The 24,949-nt window shown below is 41.6% G+C and overlaps 1 protein-coding gene across 2 annotated transcripts in view; it reads right to left on the bottom strand.

Annotated features, from left to right (window-relative positions):
• BMPER (BMP binding endothelial regulator) overlaps positions 1–6,775 on the bottom strand; it is a 251,129-nt gene extending 244,354 nt beyond the window's left edge. For both annotated transcript variants that reach the window (XM_070468378.1, XM_070468383.1), the window contains exons 1-2: positions 6,324–6,775; positions 5,175–5,260 (exon numbers count right to left, since the gene is read on the bottom strand). In XM_070468378.1, coding sequence (XP_070324479.1) covers positions 5,175–5,260; positions 6,324–6,456 — 219 coding nt within the window. In that variant the 5' untranslated portion in view covers positions 6,457–6,775. The remainder of the gene's footprint in view (positions 1–5,174; positions 5,261–6,323) is intronic.
• Positions 6,776–24,949: the final 18,174 nt, after the last annotated feature.

Raw genomic sequence — 24,949 nt, 5'->3', positions numbered from 1 at the left:
ACAACAGAGCCAGTATTGGAACCCAGGCCTATCTGATGCCAGGGCTAAAAAACTTTGCCAAAATGATATGATACGAGCCAATAAGCTGCCTGCACTGCATCTTCCTCTGAAGGGCCCGCCAAGTTCATACTTGGTTTGTGTTAGAAGACAAAATCACTCTAACTACTCCCTAGAGTGAGCCTATGTCAGCTTTGCAGAGGTTGAGATAACTCTCTGAAGCCCTTGGAGGGATCTGCAGACATTTGGAAATAGTAAACAACCTGCAAAAGCAAGTTGGTTTAGCAGAGAAAACGCTGTTCTCACATCACAGGTCTGTTTCTTAGTAACTATATACCTTCAGGGCATTTGCTCCACTTCTATGAGCCCCAAGAAAGTGTTAGTGATAATAATCGTCTATAAGCTGGTATTGGCGAATTTGTCAGTATGATGTTGTAAATTAGTTCAGTTCAGTTCAGTTAAGTTCAGTCGCTCAGTCATGTCAGACTTTTTGTGACCCCATGGACTGCAGCACACCAGGCTTCCCTGTCCATCACCAACTCCCAGTGCCTACTCAAACTCATGTCCATTGAGTTGGTGAGGCCATCCAACCATCTCATCCTCTGTTGTCCCCTTCTCTTCCAGTCTTCAATCTTTCCCAGCATCAGGGTCTTTCCAGATGAGTCAGTTTTTCACATCAGGTGGCCAAAGTATTGCAGTTCCAGCTTCAGCATCAGTCCTTCCAATGAATATTCAGGATTGATTTCCTTTAGGATGGACTCATTGGATCTCCTTGCAGTCCAAGGGACTCTCAAGAGTCTTCTCTAACTAAATTAGTTACCCTTTCCTAAAACTCTATTGAATACCTTACTCTATGGGAAGGCAATTGGTCATACCACCTTCTAAACAGAGTATAAATAAAAATAAATAAATACATAAACACATAAATAAATAAACCCTGATCATTGCCTTAGTGAGCATCTAATATCCAGTCTAAAAATGATACAAAACAATTTTCAAAAAATTGTAGCAACCTATTTATATGTGCATGTATGAAGCATAGCTTTCTGAATACATCAAGACTACTTTATATTTCCCCTGCCTCCCTCCTTCCTTCATCCTCCTCATTCTCCCTCTCTCCATCTCTCTCTTTCTCTCTCTCTCTCTCTCTCTCTCTCTCACACACACACACACACACACACACACACATACATACACGAATTGAATCCTGATGCACTGCTGTCTCCGTCATCCTCAAACACGTGCCTTACACTTGTTCAGTTAATAGATAACTATTCTCTAGCCAGTTAATTTGAACAATAAAAAACATGAGGCTTTTATAGAGATAAAGTACCCAAGAGAATCAAAGATGCTGGTAGCTGCTTGTTTAGTGACAGAGGATTCTGTGATTAAAAGCAGAAGACAGCAGACAAAGGCCCCTCTGTTTGCACCCCTTGTTGGCTCCAAGCGAGGTGGAGCCCCACTTCTTGTAACACCAAATTTCACATTGTTTTTTATGAGCAGAGGGTCCATTTCTAAATTGCACCTCTGGATTTAAAAGAGGAAATTTAAACCTCAGAATAATGTTTTTTGCTGAACAAAACGTATGCCAAACTAAGCTCAGACTGACTTCTGTTTTCTGAGTCCCAGCCTCCCAAGTTTTCTCGTGTTTCCAGTACTGGGCCGAACTCACTGGCTTTTGCCATTTCCTTCTGTGTTATGGTTAGGTGGAAAAGGGGTGAGAAGCAGGGGTACCACATCCTCAGGTTCACTGGATGGGTTTGGGGATGCCCAAAAGATCCAGAGGGCCACTTTTGATTCATTAGTTGAGATGGGCTGGCTCCTATCAACTGTGCTTCACGTAAGGCACCAATATGTTTTTCTAGGCATTATGGGAAAAAAATTCTAGCAAGAAAGGGGAAAACACCACACAAAACAGCAATAAGTCTGGCTTTCCTTCCCCAGCCCCACAAAAGACCGTTTTGTAAGACGAGGAAAAGCGGTGCTTTGCTTTCTAACTGAACAATGAAGCGTTTGCATCTTTAATCCAAACTGTCTGCCCGCTTCCCTGGATTTCGGGACAATAGTCCAACTTCTCACCTTCCGCCTTGAGCAGTTGAACCCACACACTTTAAAATAATATCCATCAGCAGCTGACAAACTGGTTATTCTTGGACCACAACTGATGCTGGCAAGAGGAGGTCCAGGCAGACAAGGATAAATGAGAATAAAATTATTCAGTTCTGCTCGCCGTGGCCACTGCATCAGCTGTCATCCTCAAAATTCCCACAGAAATGAGTTCATTCCACCTTTGAAACATTTCAGAGCTTAAAAGTTTAAATCAGGCCAAGTTGATTCTGTGGGATTTTTCTAGCTTTTACACTGTAATTATATGCAGGATTTTGTGCCACCTATTTCCTCTCAACTGTAACATTTTACGTCTTTTTTAAGCGTACGTTGAGGTTAGCTTTTTTTTTAGTACTTGTTATGAAATAAGATATGAGCTTATACTCAGCTTTAGGTAGCTTTCTGCCAAAAGGCTGGACCAACACAAACTAAATATGACTATTTTCTTTATCCAAAGTACAGTTTTGACTATTACATACCCTCTTAACATACATACATAAAACTAGCTCACAACGAAAGCTCCCTGCAGGTCAACTGAAATCATAACGAGATTTTCCTTTCATATAATGTGATTAACAAATGTTAGCTAACCGAACTCCTAAAAGACTCAAAGGAAAAAAGCAGAATAACTCAAGCAATGCCAAAAAATCAAATAACTCAACAATCTTTCTATTTGTTTCCTTGCTTTTTCACGTCTCTAACTTAGAAAATAGCCTGTTTCACTTGACTATAGGCATGTGCTCCAGAGGCAGGTGAGAGTGAGTTCCAGCTCCACTATTTACTAAAATATGACCTTTACAAGCTACTAAATCCTCTAGCCTCAGTTTCCTCATCTGTAAAATGGGGGGAGGGGTAAAAATCTTCAAAAGATTTTTGTGAAGATTAAATGAAATGATGCAGTCTTCAATAAGTGCCAGCAAATAAAGTATTTCATAAGTGTTAGTTATTTATGACACTACCTGTTTGCTAAATAAGTCTACCTTCCAGCCTAAATATAAAATTGTCACCTAGCCTCATGGTAGGCTAGGTGCTTTGAAATTCATATACTGCAGTGGGTCCCTTGGAAACTTACAAATAAAGAAACAGTTGTCCATCTAGCCTTACTCAACTTTATCAAGTACTACAAATGCTTGGGAAACAATAATAACTATGACAACTTGGGCCCCATAATCCTAAACCTCTGCAAAAGTCATGGTAACATATCACTGAACCTTTCAGCTAAGGGGAACTTTGAGGCATCCTCTGAAAAGCAAGCGAGTCAGAATGCGAGTCTCGACTTTATGTGTTTGGAAAGGATTTCTGATTGCTCTCATGAAGGCAGATACCTCCAAATGTTACTCAAACATATAAATGAACCTACCACCCTTCTGAATATAATCAATATAAGTATCGCTCCAGAATTCCAACCGACGCATCTTTTTTCTTCAGATTCACTCTTCCTTCAAAACAGCAAGGTCTTAATAGCAGTAAGCTGCACTTTTGGGGAAAGGCACTATTTCCACCAGGGCAAGAACACCAAAAAAGGGAAATGCTATATGGAGAATTTTCATATTATTTGGGAAAAGTTTGCAAAACCCAAACTCTGCGTTTAAACATTATAAACGTTATTGCTGAGGAGAAAAACAATAGTTTCACATGTGGAATTCCAAATTCATTTAAACATTACCCCATTTTCTGAGATCTTATGAGATTAAGATAAAATAATTCACTAACACTATGCAGATAGGAGAAATAAAGAAATCATCTCCTTTCCACCCGCACCACACACACACACACACACACACATACAGAGGCAGACACACTACATTTGTAAATACACAACTGAACCAAAATTTAATGCAAAGCTCCTTTTCAACAGGTCCTTTGGTGAAAAATCATTCATTAACAAGGCAGCTCATAAACACAAACCTAATTGTCCCTCTCTCAGCTCTCTTTTGTTAAAGCAACAACACTTATCATCTCTGGAAATGGAATGCATTTTTACCTCTATTTCTGCTGATTTCCTTGGTCTTCAGAACCTGATAATCATTTGATACAGACATTCACCTTCACCCATTTATCATTTCACAACACTGACCTCATCTCTTGTCATGAAAAACTTCGGGTAGTTTAAACCCAGATGGCTTGGCTTTCCCCTAAACAGAGAAAATTCCCTTCTCTGGTTGCATACAGCATGTTGATCTGATAACAAGCAGTCATCTATCATTTGGGGGCTTTGCATTTGACTTCGACTGCCTTAATGTATTTCCAACAGGGTTTTGTGATGTGTAGTTTTTAATCAAGGCTTGCCAAAAGTGATTGGCATGTAAAACACTTTTAAACAAAACTGTTCTTTGTGAGTCGCTATTTCAGCTCAGAAATTCTTATTCATATAATTTAATCTCCCCCATGTGTTTATTTATTAGATCTTATCATTAACTATAAAGCTAAAATAAGCTGAAACAAATCATTTTTTTAATCTACCAGCCAGCGCTAGTGTTAACTAAGCAGCTGACAGCCAAGTGCCATCCTCTACTAAGGACAAAATGTCCTTTCTGACTCGTGGCTTCCAAATCAGATATATAAAGATTGTTTTTGAGAGCTTAGGATATAAGGGGCAAAGAAACTCAAGATTACATCTTGTCCCCACGTTTGTGCTTTGTGACTAACCTCTCTTTCCCCTTGTCATATACCTTATCCCAGACCTTTATATCTAAATGTTATCATTTTCACACTGAGTTCAGACAACAGAATCAGAGCAGAAAGTTTGGTGGCACCTATGATTTGGTGGCAATAGCCATTCCCAGGAGCAGAAATGCTAGTGGTAATTACCACTGAGGTGATGCTATACCAAGTCCATCTTAAGTTTACTTCTGCAAACTGATGTCAAAGATAAACATCTCCAGTCTGATGAAATAGAAACTGCCAAAGTCCATAAAACTTGGAAATTCAACGGAATTCAATTCATCAGCCATCTGCAGTTTTGTAATGACCAAAAGCAATTTTTAAGATCTGGTCATAAAATTACAGCTAAAGGATTCACCTTGTCAGAGGGAGCAATTGATTTCCCATTACCTGATCTCCATACTCACCATGCAGACACACATTATACAAGGGTTATCCGTGATAAATGGAATCTGGAGTACTTCACCTTCATTTTCACATTTTGCAACAGAACCTGAAGGGGAAAAAAGTTATTTAAATTTAGCTGCATGGCCTTGTTACAAAAATAGAATTTTTATACTAATACTTTTTGAAAAAACTATTTCCAAATTTCAAAAATCCCTAATGAGTTTTAAATAATCAAATTCACCCAAAAAAGTCCTCCTGAAAAAAACCTACTTTAAATAATTTTATTAGAACAGGTTTTTTTTAAAGCCTGTGCTACATAGATGTATTTTGTGCTCTCAGATGGTTGGTTTAAGCACAATTCCAAGTATTTCATTGGATCTTTAATAATACCTCTCCTTTATAAAACCATTTCAACTAAACAAACATTCCCATAAGCAAAAAATTCAAACTGGCCTTTAAGGCAGATTTTAAATTTGAACAGAATTCACGACTGTGTCAATGAACAGGCCTTTATATGAATCTGCCTCATATTGTGTTGAATTGAAATTACTTTTCGAAATACAATCTTCTTTCCTCTTTTCTTAGAAATAGACTCAATATTTTCTTTTCTGCACCAGGTGTCAGTAAAGTATGTCCTTCAGAATAGCAGCTGAGGTCTTCACCTGCCTGAAAGCATGTAATTATTATATCCTGCTATTATTACCCTTTTAAAATATGATAATTTCTTTAAATTCAAGATCTGGAGGGTGGGTGCTTTAAAGATCACTACCAGTAAAGAAGCTATATCGGAACCCTGTAGAGAGAGACAGGCCTATGGGTGGAAAACGATGCAGTTTCTTTTTTTCTTTTTCTTTTTTTTTCTTTAATTGCACACGGGAGAAGAGATCAAACTAAAGGTTGAAGAAAACTAAAGATAACAAAGGAACTTTTCAAATTCAAATAGAAGAATTTCCGTTATCACTACACTATTAATGTCAACAGCCTGCCCGCTCCCCACTCACTGCTTTCCCACCCCTTAACCCCGAAGGGCTTCCTTCATCCCCATGCGCCAGCGAGGAGCAGGCTTCGAGGTGCTCGTTCCCCACCCTCCCCGGGGCCGGTCAGCGCTTTCTCTCCCAGGTACCAAGCCAGCGTCTGGGAGGGTCGGTCCCTCCCGACCCCTCCCCTACCTGTCAAGAAGGAGGAAGCCAGAGACATGGGGACCCCCGAGCAATTGAGCAGCAGCAAGACGCAGCAGGTAATCCCGGGCGAGCGCCGGCAGGGACGCTCAGCCAGAGCCCTGACGCCGGAGAACCAGAGCATCGTCACCTGGAGGGAATCCCGGGCGACTGCAGGTCCCGCGCCGCCGCCTGTGCTCCGCTACCGCCGCTCGCAGTCCAAAAGGGCTCTCAGCCGGCGAGTCGGGAGACAGTCCGCGAAGGAGGGAGGCGGGCGCCCGGGAGCCTGGGGCGGGGGAAAGGTGGGGGTGGGGGGGGGGGAGGTTGACGGGGGAAGAGGCGGGAGAGCGAGGCGAGGGGTGGGGGGCGCCCAGGGAGGAGGGGTCCTGCGGCCAGGCTCCTCCAATGCAGCTTTTTTTTTTTTTTTTTTTAAGGAGTTGCTCGCAGCGGTTTAGTCGTCGGCTCCTCCACGCCAGAGAGGGGGCCAGGAGGAGGGGGTATCGGAACTGCGGGAGATAGGCAGAGAGGCGTGGCTGCGCTGCCCGCTGCGCACCGCTGCTCCGCCGCCGCCGCCGCCGGGGCTGCAGCGACTGCCCCGGGGCGCGCCGCTGCTGCAGCTGCCGCGTCCTCCACTTCTGCTCTCCCACCGCCTACCCGCCCCGCCGGCTCTCCACTCGGTCCGCTCGCACGCTCGCTCCGGCGCCGGAGACCCGGGCGCATCGAGCGCCTCGGGGAACGCGCTGGGCGCTTGTCTCCGCCGGGGTTCCAGCCAGCTCCCCCAGACCCTCGAGGGAGGCCGCTTGCCCCGGGGCACGGATCGGAGCGAGGCAGGCGTCTCCACCACCCGGAGCGCGCAGCGCCTCCTCCCTTTCCCGGGGGGCGGGTGGGGAAGGATCCCTCCCCTTACGGGGGATGCAGCGCCAACCCTGCTCCTTCTCCGGTGCTCCGACCCTAGGAGGGAGGAGAATATGGGACGCAGGGCGCCCCACCACCGCTCGTTCCCTGATGCCCCAGCTTTGGGAAGGAGTGATAAACCCAGCGCCTGGGGCGGGGTGGGGGTGCGGGCAACTTTTCACTCTGCTTTGCCTTCCTCTGGCTGGGGCACGACGGCCGACAGGCCCTGAGCGGACAGCGGGGCGAGATCACCTCCCAGTGCGTCTGTGTCTGTGCGTCGTGCGACTAGGGAAGACAGAATTTGAAACGACACGCAAGGTCGATATTACACGCACAGAGGCGAACTCTTTAGCCCTTAAAAAAAAGAGGAACAGTGGTTCCGTGACTCCTCCCATCCAACCTCGGGCGAACCGGGGCAGGGAGGTGCTTTTTGACTAATCATTCATTCACCCGAGAAAGAGGGAGGGGCCCGCGCGGCGGCTACTCTGGCGGGGACCGCCGCGGAGTTCTCGGGAGCTTGGAGTTGTCGCTTCAGCAGCCCTGGGTGTCAAAAGAGTCCGACCCTACCTACCGCCCAGGGATGACCCCGGCCCGATCGCGGCCTCTCTCTCGAACCGTGGCCCACTCTGCCCAAAGGCGGATATGCAATGGAGGAGAGAATTTTTGTAACCAAATGGGAATTAGGGGACGCTTGGCAAGTATTGGGACCTGATGATCAGCTGTTTTCCGAGCTCACGTGGGTCCCCGGCTTCCTCTCCCTAAGAATGGAAATGGGGGCCCCTCACGCGGGTCCTCCTGGTGGGTCGGCCTGGGCGGATCCGAAAGGCAATCACGGACTAGCCAAGCACGTTTCTCAGCAGGACGCATCTAACAGTTCCTGGGCAACGTGGGGTTTGTCTGTAGTCACCGAAACTATACCTTTATAAATATATTCGTCTGTTTGCCAACACATTTTGTACAGTTTCCTCCCCCCTTTGGAGTGGGGGGAATGGGGCTATTTATTTGTTTTTATTTTTTCGAATCGTTAGAGCCTTCACTTAAGGCTGCAGTGCCCACATCCAGGCAGGCCAGGGAGCCTATAAGGAGCGTTGCTCTGACACGGAAAAAATAAGAGAGGGTAAAGCTGTCATTAGCTTAACACGCTCCATTTCCCTCTCAAAACAGATTTTTAGTGTAAAACTTAAATTAAAAGAGAAGAAAGATGACGTGTGGTTGCTTTTTTCCCCAAAAATAACCACCATGGCCAGGCAGCTCCTTGAAAATCAGCGTTTAGTGTATTTACTAACGATAAAGAGAACATGCAAAAAGAAGAAAAGAAAAAAGAAATCTCTAAAACTAGCTTGATCTCTATATACTTTTTGATCTATAGTGACCAATCAAAAAATAAAATAAAAACTTTTATGACTCCAGATAAGTATAGTCTATTGAAACTCTACCCTACAAAGATTCTTTCTGCACAGGGCTTTTATATAAACTTGTTAAGCGTAACTTACTGAAGGAAAACAGAATAATGGGAAGGCTGGGAGACCTTTCATTGCCTTAGATTTCAGCAGTAGACCTGGATAATTCACCTTAGAGGATTGCAGAACATTTGAAGAGTGCCTTCCCTGACATCCTCAAGGGTTTGCAGAACAAAAGTCTTTATGATGGAATCTGTGGCATTTCTCAAACTAGGTGCTTTGGGGTATACTGGAACTTCCCCTATAGGTTCAAATGCAAAAACCACCTGGAAAGCATTTTCATCTACCTGCAAGTTTACCAATGAGAAAGATGTACAGAAGCCTGTCCCTTCTTCCTGTTTGTTTATCAGCTGCCACCAGTGATTTCCTTGCTGCCTTCTGGATAAGTGGGCCCTACTTCTGGAAGAGCATCCTTCTCCCCAAAGGGCTTATCAGTCCTCCACTGCTGCTGCCACCATCCCTTCAACTGATGGTCTATCAGCTGCCAGTTGGCCTCTGTCTACACAAACATGAGATATTCTGGGGTCAAAAATTAAAAATAAAAAGAAGCAAGTATGCAAGAAAAAGTGTATAGATCTGCCTTTACATTTAAAGTTAAGGGTCCCCCACCTTGTGCTCAGTTGGATCCGACTCTTTTTGACCTCATGGACTATATCCCACCAGGCTCCTCTGTCCCTGGGCTTTTCCAGGCAAGAACACAGGAGTGGGTTGCCATTTCCTTTTCTAGGGGATCTTCCTGATCCAGGGATTGAATCGGCATCTCTTGCATCTTCTGCCTTAGCATTGGGTCACCTGGGAAGCCAATAATATTAAGGGTGATACCATCCAAACCCCCAAAAGTTCTTGACTGAAATCAAAAGGAGAACAAATCTGTCTTTGGCTCTGTTTATGACATTTTTCAGTGTAAGACAGGTAATGGATCTCAAAGATCATCCATTACCTATGGGTAATGAGGACCTGTTCCACTATCAGCCAGAAAAAGCACTATCTTGTCTTCTTTAAAATAAAAGACATAACCTAATCAGACCAAAAGGGAACCAGGCCTGTGGTAGGAGAAATTCTCTTCTTCTCCCAGTAAAACTGTGATGCTGAATCTGCACTGAAAAACCCAACTAAATATACCAGTTAATAACGGTGTATTCAAAGTTACTTCAAGAGAAATTACAGCAACCCAGTTTCCTAAAAATAAAAATAAATAGGCCTTTCAAAAGCAGCAGGGTAAAGGAATTGTGATATCAACCACTAGGGAGGGCCAAAAGTATTCCATAACGGTGTGAGTTTTGTCCTATGAAAGGCACCAGGCATGCCATTTTAGACTTGAGGATAAGGGATAATGTTGCCTTGCAGCTTATAGTCTAGGAGGTGAGATAAAGCATGTTTATAAATGAATGCAGTAATGGGAGAAAATTATTGCAAAGGAAGCAACTGACAAAGGCTTAATCTCCAAAATAAACAAACAGCTCATGCAGCTGAATCTTAGAAAAACAAACAATCCAATCAGAAAGAAGGCAGAAGACCTAAACAGACATTTTTCAAAAGAAGATATACAGATGACCAATAAACGCATGAAAAGATGCTCAATGTCGCTCATTATTAGAGAAGTGTAAATCAAAATTGCAATGAGGTATCACCTCACACCAGTCAGAATGGCCATCATCAAAAAATCTACCAACAATAAATGCTGGAGAGGATGTGGAGAAAAGGGAACCCTCTTGCACTGTTATGGGAATGTAAATTGATACAGCCACTTAAGAACAGTACAGAGATCCCTTAAAAGCCTAGGAACAAAACTACCATATGACCTGGCAATCCCGCTACTGGGCAAATACCCTGAGAAAACCATAATTCAAAAAGACACATGTACCCCAATGTTCATTGCAGCACTATTTACAATTACCAGGGCATGAAAGTTTAAAGAAAGAAGAGAATTAGCTTCATGAAGGAAGTGGCATAGGAGCTGAGATTTGAAAAGCAGAAGCTTCAGTAGATGGAAGGACCATCCAGGAGCTGCAGAGTAAGAGCAGGGAGACGGGAGATTCATAAAGAGAATGGGGAACAGTCATATAATTGGCTCTGTCAGCTGAGCAGAGCTCTGGGAAGGCTTGATCATGAGAGGTACATGAGCAGCACTTGGATCCATCTGAGATGAGCAACAGGATGTTAACCATGGAGTAAGTGCCTACCTCTTAGAAACAATCAGACTGCAATTCTTTAGAATGCGAAGTATTTCTGCAGATGTATTCATCAATCTGCACATGTATTCATTATTAATCTCATACTGGAGAGCACCATTTCCACCTCCATCTGTTGGAAAGTGTTTGGGTGATGGAATAAGTACTACATCATGAATCAGTTTCTTAATATCAATGGCTGTATGATTCTTCTTGGAATGAAAGTAGAAATTATGCTTTTGACATTTTTTTTTAAAGCACTAGATATCTTGGAGATCATATTAACCAACTTCCTGCCCTTTCCCTTTGAGAATAAGAATTCTGAAGACTAAGAGGGAAATGGCTTGCCCTAGGTCACACAGCTAGTTAATGGCATAGCCCATTTAAACAGAGTTCCTCTGGCTTCCTGATCATGATGCTTCCCATTACAAGTGCTCTGCCTTCTTGAGTCATAAGACTATAGGAAAGGACCACTGGATTAGATGTGATACAAATTAAGTTATAGAGTTGGCACAGTTGGTACTCATATGTTTATTGAACTGAACTGCTACCACTGATACAAGTTGGAAGACCGAGTAAAACAGACCACAGCTTCACTCACTGGTTGAAAGATGATTTTATTCTTAGGTCACTGGGCTAAAATGTTAAAGACCTGTGCTGTCTTCTAGGCTTTGCTGCTGGTTTGCTCAGTTTCTGGTCCTTCAGACAGGAGAGGGTACCATTGACTCTGATGAGAAGTCCTCTAGATTCTGCCAGATAGGTCTAAATAATCTCATTCCAAAGAGTCAGAGGCTCTGAAGTTACTTTTTTGTGGAGGTGAGGGAAGTGGGGACAATTGCAAAAGCATGATTCTAGTGATATTGGCCTATTTTATTTAAATGATTTTTATTAAAATTGAATTAAGTCACTAACCTGATCTTTTCCTCACTAATCATTTTCTCTACTATTTTCCTTGGTGACTCAGACAAGAAAGAATTGGCCTGCAATTCAGGAGACCTGGGTTCGATCTCTAGGTCAGGAAAAAGGGAATGGCTATCCACTCCAGTATTCTTAGCTGGAGAATCCCATGGACGGAGGAGCCTGGCAGGAAGTATAGTTCATGAGGTTGTAAAGAGTTGGACACGACTGATCAACACACAGACACACAATCATTTTCTCTTTTGTTTGTAACCTCAAAGCTCTTTTCATAAGACTGTACTCACTGAAGAGTTTATTCATTTTTAAAGCAGGGCATTTTAATAAAGATAGTGGGACCAGACATTTTTAGACACAGTTGCATTGGAATAACAAAATCTGGTTTGTTGTTTTTTTTTTTTCATTTTGATTTAATATTGTAATAAATCCCCTTCACTTCCCTGACCCTCACCCACCTTTGATCTCGCTCCAATTCCTGCCTCAAGGATGATGGTACATCATGAGTAATGGGGTGAGTTTTGCCTGTTTCACATAGTACTTGCTCGTTTAAATACCCATGAGCCAAAACAGCCACATTAGAGTGTCATAAATTCTCCAGTTCTACAGTTAAAACAAAAGCAATGATTTTTCAAAGATGCTTTTTAATTTTCATCAACATCTAAATTACTTAATAAAGAAGTTATTTTTATATTGGAAACTATAAAAATCAGATACCAATTTCACCGCACTAGGTAGGCCCAAATGTTTGGTCATTAATAGAGAATTATCCTTGGGAACAGATTTTCATCTTTATATTTCATCTGGGAAGTAACTCCCCAAACCAAATTAGCCTCATCACCATCTTCATTGGCACTAAAGCTGTAGCCTTATAGGTCTATCTGAAGTAGGGGATAGTTGAAGGAATCTCACACAAGCCCAAGGCACCAGAATATTAAGCTAATGCCTTAAGCCTATTGCTCTAGGTTTTACCAGGTCTACTACAAGACTTTAAATGGATCTCGTTTGAAGTAGGTATCAATAAAGCCATGAAACTCACCACTATCTCTGAATTATTATTCAAGATTATTTACAGACTCAGAGAGAAACTGTTCAACATTACCTACCTAAGGATGTATATCCCAAGATGCTAGTTAATATGTGTAGAGAATCCTGGCTGTCCCCCAATGTCTCCCATTCTTTCTCAGTATTGAGCCCCTAATTTGTGTAGTATGGCTTATCAGCAATAAACACCATTTTTCCCAGCTTCTCTGAGATAGGAGTGATCCCATGACTAACATGCAGGCAAAGGAGTGGAAATGGAAAATATCTTTAAAGTAGGGATGTATATTTCCTTCTTCCCTTTCTCCTTTCTGATGGCTGGAATAGAAACAGAAATAATGCTGCTGGAGCGCCAGCAACCACATTATTCCAGGAAAAGACCTAGGAGGAAACCTCAGAAAAGTGAGTAAATTTAGGATTTCAATCACCTGTGCAGTCCCTGTTTCCACTTGTCTTATCAGTTTTAGGAAATTTGGGGAAACTTATACCATTTTTTCTTTGAAAAAGCAATCTTTAACTATTTGTACACTCATGTTCATAGCTGTATTAGTCACAATAGCCAAAAGGCAGAAGCACCTCGATTGTTCATTAATAGATACATGGATAAGCAAAATGTGGTGTTACATACAATGGAATATTACTTACACCTAGAAAGGAAGGAAATGCTGACACAGGCTACAACACAGATAAATCTTGAGATCATTATGCTAAGTGAAATAAGTCAGTTTCAAAAAGACAGATACCATACAGTTCTACTTTATATGAGGTACCTAGAGTAGTAAAATTTATAAAGACAGAAAGAGTGGCAGTTGTCAGGGGGCTAGGGGATGGGGGGAATAGAGAGTTATTGTTTAATAGTATAGAGATTTAGTTTTGCAAGATGAAGAAAATTTTAGAGATAGGTTGCACAACAATGTGAATGTACTTAACACTAATGAACTGTATCCTTAAAGATGATCAAGATGATAAATTTTATATGTATATTAATACAATTTTTAATGCTTAAAAAAAATAACTTTTCCATTTTCTTCATCATTACCAAATTAACATAACTTTGGCCCCCAAAGTAGGAAATACCGATTAGCAAAGAAAGAAAAAGCTATGCTGTTTGATAACTGTATTACAGTGCCTGGCTCTGCACTAAGCGTTTTACATAGATTACCTCATTCATTTCACCCAACAAGTTTTTGAGCCCAGGGCTGTCTTTATTAGCCTCATTTCATATCTGAGTAAAATTAAGTACAAAAGATTAAGTAAATTGTTCAAGGTCACACAACAGGGGGTTGGTTGAGCTGGAATCATGATCCAGGTTATCTGACTCTGGAAATTATGCTTCTGTGGGTTATGCTGTTGTGAATATTTTTGTCTCTAATTATTCTTTGGCAGCATGATTTTAAATGATTATATAATATTCTATTTTATGAAAGTGTCACAATTTTTTTCAACAGTCTCTCATCTAAATTGTTCCCTGATTTTACTACTCTCAGAGATGCTTCAGTGAACATACTTTTACTATTCATTTTCATTTCCTGGAGGATAAATTTATTAATTGGCAGACCAAAGGTATGTGCATTAAGGCTTGTGAATCATAATTTTATATATTTTTAATCAAAGATTATTTTCCATTTTAGTCTTAAAATTTTTATACACCAATCTGAAATACTTGCTCAAAAAGAAAGCCAGCCATTAGGAGCTCTAAGCTAGTTCTGAGAGTGATCTTAATAAAGTTTTGTAGATGCAGGAGATATACAATTAATTTAAGGCTTGTTAGAAATAAAGCACATTCCATTGACTTTCTAAACTTCATTGATTATGTGGTATAAATATTTATTTAGGGAAATCTTAAAACAAACAATAGTGACTTATTTGACTGCTATCAGCTTCACGTATAATATCAACTGTCTGTGAGCTGGAAGATAATAATCAGTTCCCTCCAGGCTTTCCCTGGATCTCTCCTTATATGCAGTTTCTTTCAACTTGAATTCTTTTCATTGGCTTTTCTTTCCCTAAGCCATAGTTTCTAGTACCTCCCATCAGATAGTAATCATATTAATGAACAACCCCAGTGTCTCCCAGAAGGCAGTAAAATTAAAAATTCAAGTGCCCAAGATTTAACTCATCAAAACTTTCCCATCAACTCTAGCTTAATTTATAGTAGTTTGCTACCAGTGAGATTAGTTATTGGTCATTACAGAATGAACAAAGCTAATTTCACTAATGTGAGTAGCATTCAAAGGGAATTCTTTGAAACTAATCCAATCATTTAATATGTAGTCCTAGTTCTGCCACTCGACATTCTAATCATTGAGGCCAATTAATTAACTTTGTGAGGCTTGGTTTCCCCCACCTAATAAGAAGGTGAAATAGCGTCACCTCTGCCTGCTTATCAGGGTTGGATATGAAATCATCTCATAAAGTGCTACATAGAAAGGTAACTGAAAACTAGAGATTTTAGATATGGAAAGGCTGTCAGAAAACACCCAATTCTACTCTCTCAAACAAACATACGAACTCTTCATCTGAAATTCAAATAAAGTAACTTGTCCAAAGTTGTGATGGATGTGAATTTTTTCTGGAAAAGCAAGTACCTTCTTTGGGAAATATTCCTCAAAATATATGGTTTAACTAAACTTTAAAATAGTGATCCCTCCCCCTGAATCCCACCCACCCACAAACATACATACTTCCAGCAAACAGGAAGATCATGTGGTCAACACTGGGCCAATCAATTGTAATCTCTATCTCTCTGACCACATTTTTTTGGTTCAGGGTTGAAAAAAATGACCCCAGCTCTTCTTCTGATTTTTCAAACTTAAGTTGCAGGAACTGTACCTTTTCCTCTCTGCCCGAAGCCTGCGACACGGTTGCCCTGAATAGAAGCTGGCCACCATAGCTATTATTGGCAATAATTAGAGTAAATAGCTAATACACTAATACCTAGGCAATACAGCATCTGCTATAAGCAATGTCTCAACCTAAAGAAGTAAAACTAAAAGAAAATTTGGGGCATTCGAGTGGGAACTGCAAAGGAGGAAAGAAATACTAGCTTTGCTGAAGCCCTGAGTTCACGGGAGGTAGATAGCTACAGCCTTGTCTCCCTACCCTGGAGCCCACCCTTATCTTCACAATCCCATGTCAGTCTTTGCTATGTTAACCTAGCAATCAATTTTAAGGCCTACAAGTCAGTAAATGCACATTTTTGACAAATTCCAGTGTGCATACTTTGTTTCCATCAAAGTCTCCATATTTTCTTTCATTTTCTTCATATTCAAGTTGCCATAATTTCTACTATTCTAATATGAGACATTCTATTTTCTCAGGCATATAAGGCAATCATTTACATTTAACTATGAAAGTATATACATATTTTATTTGTGTAAATAGGAAGGCATGGGTGGGGGAACTCAACGCCTTTCTTGCATATTTTAATTGATGTTGGGGAAAAAAATAAATTTCAAACAGAAGATCTCATTTCATTGCATTTCTCATCCCCAGTGAGGTGTATGATGGAAATGATTGCTGGACATTAGCTATTGCAATACTAACAGATGCCGTTCAATGCACCCTAGACAAAACAAAGAAGTAAATGACTATTTATGGGTCAGTTTATTCTTTACTGCTATAAATAGCTTGTCCTTTGAGCATTATCAAATGTGTTTACTCTGTATCACATGTGAGTCTGTTACTTTTTGCCCTTCAACATCTGGAAACTCTGATAAGTATAAGCATAAATGCACCTCCAGGTCTGAGAGACAGGAGGGGGTGCTCCTTGGTTTTTCAGTGGGTCTCTGGGCCCACTCATTGCTCTATACATCCATAGCGTCAATTCCCTAGATGGTAAAAGAGTCAGATTGAAAAACCTAAGTAAGTGGAGAGCTTAATGTTAAGTTTTTTTCTTATGTTAGTATCATCATTACTCTCCCTTAGAGTTTGGAAAGTAATTCCTATGGTGCTTAAATTTCTCTTTGTTTGAAGATGAAATCTCTTTAAGTCACAGAGTTTCTAAAGATAAATACCTTATAATTCAGCCTGGGTAAAAGAATAGAATATTCTGGTAAGTTCATTGTTCTAGTTGAGAAAGTATTTTATTTTATTTTTGATAAAGCATTTTAGATGAAACATCGTTTACTGATTCTCAAAGCACTAGGAAACAATAAAATATAAGCAATGTGCAAACAAGTAAAAATTTCATTTGGTTGCTCAAAAAGCTTGCTGGCCAACCCAATATTTTGATGATTCAAAAGAACTTTAAGATCTTCAAATTCCTTTGAAATTCAAAATGTGCTTGCTGGACCAGCAGCCTCCACATCACCTAGGAGCTTGTTAGAGATGCACAACCTGAGACTCTCATACCAGGTTTACTGAGTCAGAATCTGCATTTCAACAAGGTCCCCAGGGGACTGGCATGTACAATAAAGTTTGAGAAGCCCTGTAATACCACTGGATGGTCAATTTAAACATGACTTTGGTAGTGTACATAGAGCGTAAATGTGCTCAAATGTTGGTTCATTAATAAAGAATTTGAGTTGGTGAAACAAGACAGGACACTTTGTAGTTTAGTCCACATTATAAATTCTTTCAGGTTGGCTTGAATAAATAGACATAATTTACAAATGAACAAAGATTTAGGTTGTGGTGATAAAGTCCTTACACACTTACGTGAGAATTTCTGCTCTAGCATCTTCATTTGAAGAGTTCTGATTTTCAAATCTCAAGGTAAGCACCATTTGCCATGTGCAAACAGAAACTTTTGTGACTGTTGATCCTGTTTGTTCAACTCAATTGTGTGCGCTTTCATACCTGGGAAAGATGCAAAAATAATTTGTCAGCTAGTGTGTTATAACACATACGGACTTTGGAATGGGAGTGGCACAGGTCATAATCAGTTTCATATGGGATTACTTAACCTGCCTTGAAAGTGACATAATACTAGTGATGCCATCTTTTGTTTGGATCAAGTGCAATTTCACGTGCTAAGCCACTCACCAGTGCCTGGCATGTGGTGCTACCTCAAAGTGACATTTCTACATTTCCATGTGGGAAGCTCTCTCTGATTTTATCTTTTAACCCCCCCCCCCCTTGGGGAAATAATATTTAGAAATATCTCCTAGGATTTTTATGTCTAGGGCTAAAATCATTTAAAACCTGTAGGAGAGAGGAGCTAATGAAGGCTAATGCGGAGGTTACCCTTCCAAGACACAACCCGCTCCTGCCGCCGAGGAGCCTTCAGGGCTGCGCGCCCTGCCTCGCAGGCCCTGTAGGTGGCAGCACTGAGGCTACCGGCAAGCGCAACCCTGGATGCGGCATTCAAGGTGGCCGCCGCGACCCTGACTGAGGCTACGCCCCCGTCATCTGTTCGAAAGGACAAGGAGTTTGCTCCCACGCATGTAGAAATTGCTCTTCCCAGTACCTGCCAGAGTTTCCTTTTCCCTTCCAGCCTAACTTCTCTGCATGCGTTTACATTTGTATGGTTTCTCTTTTGCGGGCGAGTCTGAACTTAAACTCAGAAAACTGGCCTTTCAGGACCTAGCTCTGACCAATTCCTTTTGATTCACACCTAAATGTTTTCCAATGGCCTTTTGAGACTTGGTTCTTCCTCTTCCTGGCCACTCCTGTCCCATCTCCGCCCAGGTCTTGCAAATAATAATGCTTGTAAAACACATATGGGAAATGCTTTGCTCAGCCTGTTAAGCACCTTTCCTCACTGAGTCCTTAAAACTAGTCGGTGTCTGAAACACACTCCAAGTCAGGCTGTAAGCCAGCGTTCAGACCCAGGCAGCCTGGTTCTCAAATGGGTGTTTGTAACACCACACTGAACTGCCTCTTAAGGGAAGACCATAAAAGAAATTTTCAAAGCCATCAGATAATTGTCTGCAAATTGAAGAGATCTCAGGAAAGAAATGTCTCTACTCTTGGAGAGCTCCCCAAATACAGATAATAACTCTTCTGGCCCACAAATAGGCAAGCTAATGGGCTCAGTAATGGCCTAATTTAGGCTTTCACCAAGGCAGTAGGAAGATGAGAGGTGTCAGACTTGGCAGTAAAACAGGGAGTCCCATTTAGAAATACATGTGGAAAGAAGAGTTTCCTCTCTCCCGTCTTGAGAAAAGCCACACCCAGTTCATTTAATGTCAGGTCCTCACCTTTAGGGTTGGCTTTATGTCACCTCTCATGATTCTGTTTTCCCAAGGGAGATCTAAAGCAGGGATGGTATGTGCTCAGTCATGTCTGATTCTTTGCAACCTCATGGATCGTAACCCACCAGGCCCTGCTCTGTCCATGGGAGGATTCTCCAGGCAAGAATACTAGAGTGGGTTGCCATTTCCTCTTCCAGGGGATCTTCCTGACCCAGGGATTGCACTGGCATCTCCTGCGTCTCCTCTATTGGCAGGCATAGTCTTTACCGTGACGCCACCAGGGAAGACCCAGAGGTAGTGGAGTTAAATACTTTCTTTTGTGGTCTTTAGAATCCAACAGACCTGAGTTAAAATTTTTCTTTCTATACTTACTTTAGGACTTTAACTTAGCCAATGATAAACCTCACTTCTTTGTCTGGAAGATGGATCTCTTGATAGCACCTGCCTCAGAGGGACACAAGATATTCCAGGCTGAGTTGTTTACACTCAGTAAGTAAGTACCCGGCACTCAATAAGGGCTTCCCCTGAGTTTTTGCAGTAACACTCCCAAACTGCTCCCATTCCCATCTTCTATCTGGTCCAGTCAGAGAGATACACCCCCTCAACTCCTGCTAGATTCATTGCCCTGAACTGAGCAACAGGATGTCATTCCTTGTCTCACCAACCCTCACCAGCTTCCACGGCTCAGCAGAGAGCATTGAAACTTTCCCCTGACCCGTGGTTTGCTGTGCATCCCTCTCTGGCTAGTCCTGCTAGTGTCCTGCTCACACCCAGGGCTTCAGCTGTGCTCAAATGCGGGCTGCACCCCATGCCCACTCCCATTATTTTCTGCTTCTCGCACTTTTGCTGTTTCCTCTGCCTAGTCCTGAGCTGTCCAGTACTGTAGCCACTGGCCACATGTGCCTACTTAACATTCATTAAAGTTAAATTTAAAATTCTCTCCTCAATCTTACCAGTCACACTCCAAGTGCTCAGGAGCTACCATCTCAGACAGCACAATTTAGAGCACATTTCCATCATTGCAGAGGGTTTAATGAGACCCCGCCAGCCTAGAGGGCGTGTCTAAATCCTAACCATCCTTAGGGACTAGCCCAAATGTCAATGACGCCACAAAGCCACTTCTGAGCCTCCCCAGCTGCCAGTTATCTCTCCCAAAGCAACAGAGACCCTGCTAGCCATGACTCACCCGGCTGCCTGGTTCCCAGTGAGACATCCAGTGTCCCTGGCCACATGTCACTTCAAGCGGCTCTTTGGTTTCTGAGCCACGTGGGGTAGACAGCAGGGCATGGAGGCTGGAAGCTCCAGGGGACTGGAAATATAATCTTATTGGTCTTATATGAGTTTGGCTCCCAGTTTGGGGTACATTACAAACATTATCTTACTTGCCACCCTTCAACTTTAATGAGTAGATATGATTGTCCCTATGTTACAGATGAGAAAACTGAAATACACTGTGCTTAGGTAACTCATCCAAGATCACATATCAGGAAGTAATCAAACCACATGCAGAATCCAGAGCTTGTGACTCAGCGTTGGAGCTTGTTCCATTCACAAGCTGCCTGCCCTCAAGCCTTCATTGCTTTCAAGCTGAATTATATGATTTCAGGCAGAACTGGGGGAGGGAGATGAGAGGGACGGATGTCCCTGAACAAAGGACAAGAGTATTGTGAGTAGAACTGCCTTTCATTCCTATAAACCTGTTATCTCCTTGTCTTCTGGTTTTCTTACCTCTCTAAGGTCCCAGAAAAGAAAGAATAAGTCATATTGTGAGTGCGAGCGTGTGTGCATAGTCTTAGCAGGAAACAGAGTACAGGAAAAGAAGTTAGGAGGTGTGGAATATAGTGAAAACACAAAATGAAAACCTTTCAATATCTCTTCATTGATGTCTGAAACCATTTTGCAGTGTTAGATCAAACCATAAGAAATTGCTACATTGATAAGCAAAAAATGGTTGAATATTGGCAATTTCTTATATACAGCTGAATAACTTTTATAGTCGATTATTTTATCAATCTTGCTATCAATTATTTTATCAATTTTCAACAAGTAGAAACAATGGTTATTTAGGGGCCCAGCCTTGAATTTAGCACAATCCAAGGATGAATGCTTTCACATGCCTGTCAGACACCTGGGACCCAGAAATGATACCCTCTGCCTGAAACCCTCATCGAACTTGTAAACAGGGAAACCAGGCCACACACTCAAGCCAGCTCCATGGATGCTGTAAATGATCTGAGTAGAGATATAAAATCCCCTCCTAAGAGGCTGCCCCCAGGTAGCTCCCAGGAGAGGACATTAACATATCTAAGGAAAGAATGTGAAGACCTAAAAAGAAGGAGTGGGGCTTAGAAAAGGAGAATCTCACCACGAGCCAGAAATGTGGGGACACAGCTTTGTGGGGGCTGACTGCCTTGCAGAGATATCTCCCCTGCTTGAGATAAAGAAACCAGGCCAACTGCCATGAAGATAGCAGAACTCAGCTTCTTGCAACTTTCCTTGTTGACTTTTCTGCAGAAGGAATGCCTTGCACTCTGCTAGCCATCCCTGGAAATGCAACAAATTTCATTAGATTTGCACAGAAATAAGGTGATCCACGCTCCAGGCTCCCATTGCTGAAGCAGGCTGCATCCTTCTCTAGAAAATATCTGAATCAGAATGGTCAACATGAAAGTCGGTTCTACTTGTGCAAGAACCTGGTGTAGAACCAGAAAGTTAAATTATGAGAATATTTACTTAAAGAGGAGAAACCTATAATTCCAAATGTGTTTGGCTTAATTCTTTAGTCTGTTCCAGAGTCAAGTACCTCGGGACATTTCACTTCCTGTAAAACTGATGTCCACAGTTGAATGGACACATTTAAACAATCACACCACAAGCCAAACTACTTTGAAATGTTAACAGCCCTATCAAACACAAAATTGGAAGTGAAGAAAATTTACACTTGTAAATATGAGTCGTCACGTGTCCTCCTATACAAATGGTGTATTTCTGACCCACAAAAACCAGTTCACTTTAAGATTTAAATGTACACAGAAATTTTTAAATAGTATACAATATTTATTTTAGTTATCTTTAAGACTCTGAAGTCTTGTAAGAAAGATCTCCATAAATACAAATGCATTTGTTTAGTGATAAATTGTCTTTGAAATGCTGAACTAATGTTTCTGCTCATTTCATTTATTTTTTTTTTTAATATTTTGTGGCCAAATCATCTCAGGTAATTTTTAGGTAATTTTTTAGGTGAATTTTTTTAGGTAAATTTTCAGGTAAATTTTTTAGATAATTTTTAGAATTACCTAAAAATCTAGAGATAGTCTTAGGTCCATTTTAAAATTTAAGATGTCAAGATGGACCTGTAATGAAAATATGCAAAAGATTTCATTTTTTTCCCCCAGAAAATGTTTAAATAAAGCAGCTCGGTGGCTTACATTTCTTACAATTCCTGACTCCAAAAAACAAAACAAAACAAAAAACCCTCAAAATGCAATATTTAAAGTCTGGTTAATATTCAAAAATATCCTTTGAATAACACAGTCCTGCTTTGAAAGATGGAGAAAATAAAACCAAGGACAGGAGCTGACTGGCCAGCAATGCCTCAGTGGATTCTAGCAGGGATCACTGTCATCAGCTAAAATTACCTGATGGCATCTGGAGTCCTGGGGCCTTGCCTCCACCCCCAACTGTGTCTTAGTTCCATTCTCACTTTCTCTAAGGTGTCTCTCAGGCTGGACCACATTTGCAAACCATTAAAGGAGAGATTGGTGCTGCTGCTCAGGCAGTGGATAACAGTGATGATGGACCAGAAATGACCTTATCTCTTTCAGAAGCAGCAATCCCTCTTTACCTGGCTCCAGGATGTTCCCAGTCTCACCATCCAGCACTGTCTTCAGAGTTTATAATCTATTATAACCTGTTCAAAGGATAGGGAGAGTATTTTGGGTATCTTTTAATCTTACTGCTCTAAAACTGAGGCTGTCATATAGTTAGTTAGTTTAGTCGCTCAGTCATGACTGACTCTTCACAACCCCATGGACTGCTGCATGCCAGGCTTCCCTGTCCATCACCCATCCCCGAAGCTTGCTCAAACTCATGTTCATCAAGTCGGTGATGCCATCCAACTGTCAGGTGAGTGTGTGCTCCTCGGTTCTTTGTCTCGTCACAACAAAAATTTGGAGTGATGCAACCATCTCATCCTCTGTCATCCCCTTCTCCTCCTGCCTTCAGTCTTTCCCAGCACCACGATCTCTTCCAATGAGTCAGTTCTTCACGTTAGGTGGCCAAAGTATTGGAGTTTCAGCATCAGTCCTTAACCAATGAATATTCAGGACTGATTTCCTTTAAGATTGACTGGATGGATCTCCTTGTGGTCCAAGGGACTCTCAAGAGCCTTCTCCAACACCACAGTTCAAAAGCATCAGTTCTTTGGTGCTCAGCTTTCTTTATAGTGCAACTCTTATATCCATACATGACTACTGGAAAAACCATAGCTTTGACTAGACGACCTTTGTGCACAAAGTAATGTCTCTGCTTTTCAATATGCTGTCTGGGTTGGTCATAGCTTTTCTTCCAAGGAGCAAGTGTCTTTTAATTTCATTGCTGCAGTCACTATCTGCAGTGATTTTGGAGCCCAGGAAAATAAAAGTCTATCACTGTTTCCATTGTTTTCTCACCTATTTGCCATGAAGTGATGGGACTAGATGCCATGATCTTAGTTTTCTGAATGTTGAGATTTAAGCCAACTTTGTCACCCTCTTCGTTCACTTTCATCAAGAGGCTCTTTAGTTCTTCGATTTCTGCCTTAAGGGTGGTGTCATCTGCATATCTGAAGTTATTGCTATTTCTCCCAGAAATCTTGATTCCAGCCTGTGTTTCATCCAGCCTGGCATTTTGCATGATATACTTTGCATATAAGTTAAATAAGCCGGATGACAATATATAACCTTGATGTACTCCTTTCCTGATTTGGAACCAGTCTGTTGTTCCATGTCCAGTTCTAACTGTTGCTTCTTAACCTGCATACACATTTCTCAGGAGGCAGGTCAGGTGGTCTGGTATTCCCATCTCTTGAAGAATTTTCCAGTTTGTTGTGATCCACACAGTCAAAGGCTTTGGCATAGTCAATAAAGCAGAAGTAGATGTTTTTCTGGAACTCTCTTGCTTTTTTGATGATCCAACGGATGTTGATAATTTGATCTCTGGTTCCTCTGCCTTTTCTAAATCCAACTTGAACATCTAGAAGTTCAGTTCATGTACTGTTGAAGCCTGGCTTGGAGAATTTTGAGCATTACTTTGCTAGTGTGTGAGATCAGTGCAATTGTGCAGTAGTTCGAACATTCTTTGGCATTGCCTTTCTTTGGGATTGTGATGAAAACTGACCTTTTCCAGTCCTGTGGCTAATGCTGGGTTTTCCAAATTTGCTGGCATATTTAGTGCAGCACTTTCACAGCATCATCTTCTAGGATTTGAAATAGCTCAACTGGAATTCCATCACCTGCACTAGCTTTGTTCATAGTGATGCTTCCTAAGCCCATCTGACTTCACATTCCAGGATGTCTGGCTCTAGATGAGTGATCACACCATCGTGGTTATCTGGGTTATGAAGCCTGTCACATAATCCAATACAAAACAGAAGTGGATTATTCTGAAGCCTGGATATCAGTGGACCTCAGGCAGAATGGATACCCTTAACTCTTCCAGCTTCATGGCTAATTTAAAGAGATATTAGGCAGCTAAAGTTCACTAAGCAAACAAACCTTCTAAGGATCTGTTTTCATTGGATGCAAAAAACATATACAGATGTAAAAAAAATGAAGAACCAGCATCACGTGGGTGCAATCCATGCAGTGACACAGATCCCTGAGCTCAGAAGGGCCCACACTCGGTTAATGCTCTGCTATCTCAGTCTTGAAATTCTTAATCATTTTGAATAAGGGGCCACTCTGCATGTTCATTTTGCACCAGGCTCTGAAAATTATATATCTGGTACTGAAAATGAGAGTCCACACTTGATTGTTAGGCACCTT

Source organism: Odocoileus virginianus, chromosome 1 (assembly GCF_023699985.2).
Source record: "Odocoileus virginianus isolate 20LAN1187 ecotype Illinois chromosome 1, Ovbor_1.2, whole genome shotgun sequence".
Lineage (NCBI taxonomy): Eukaryota > Metazoa > Chordata > Mammalia > Artiodactyla > Cervidae > Odocoileus > Odocoileus virginianus.
This window is presented reverse-complemented; position numbering and strand designations above follow the sequence as displayed.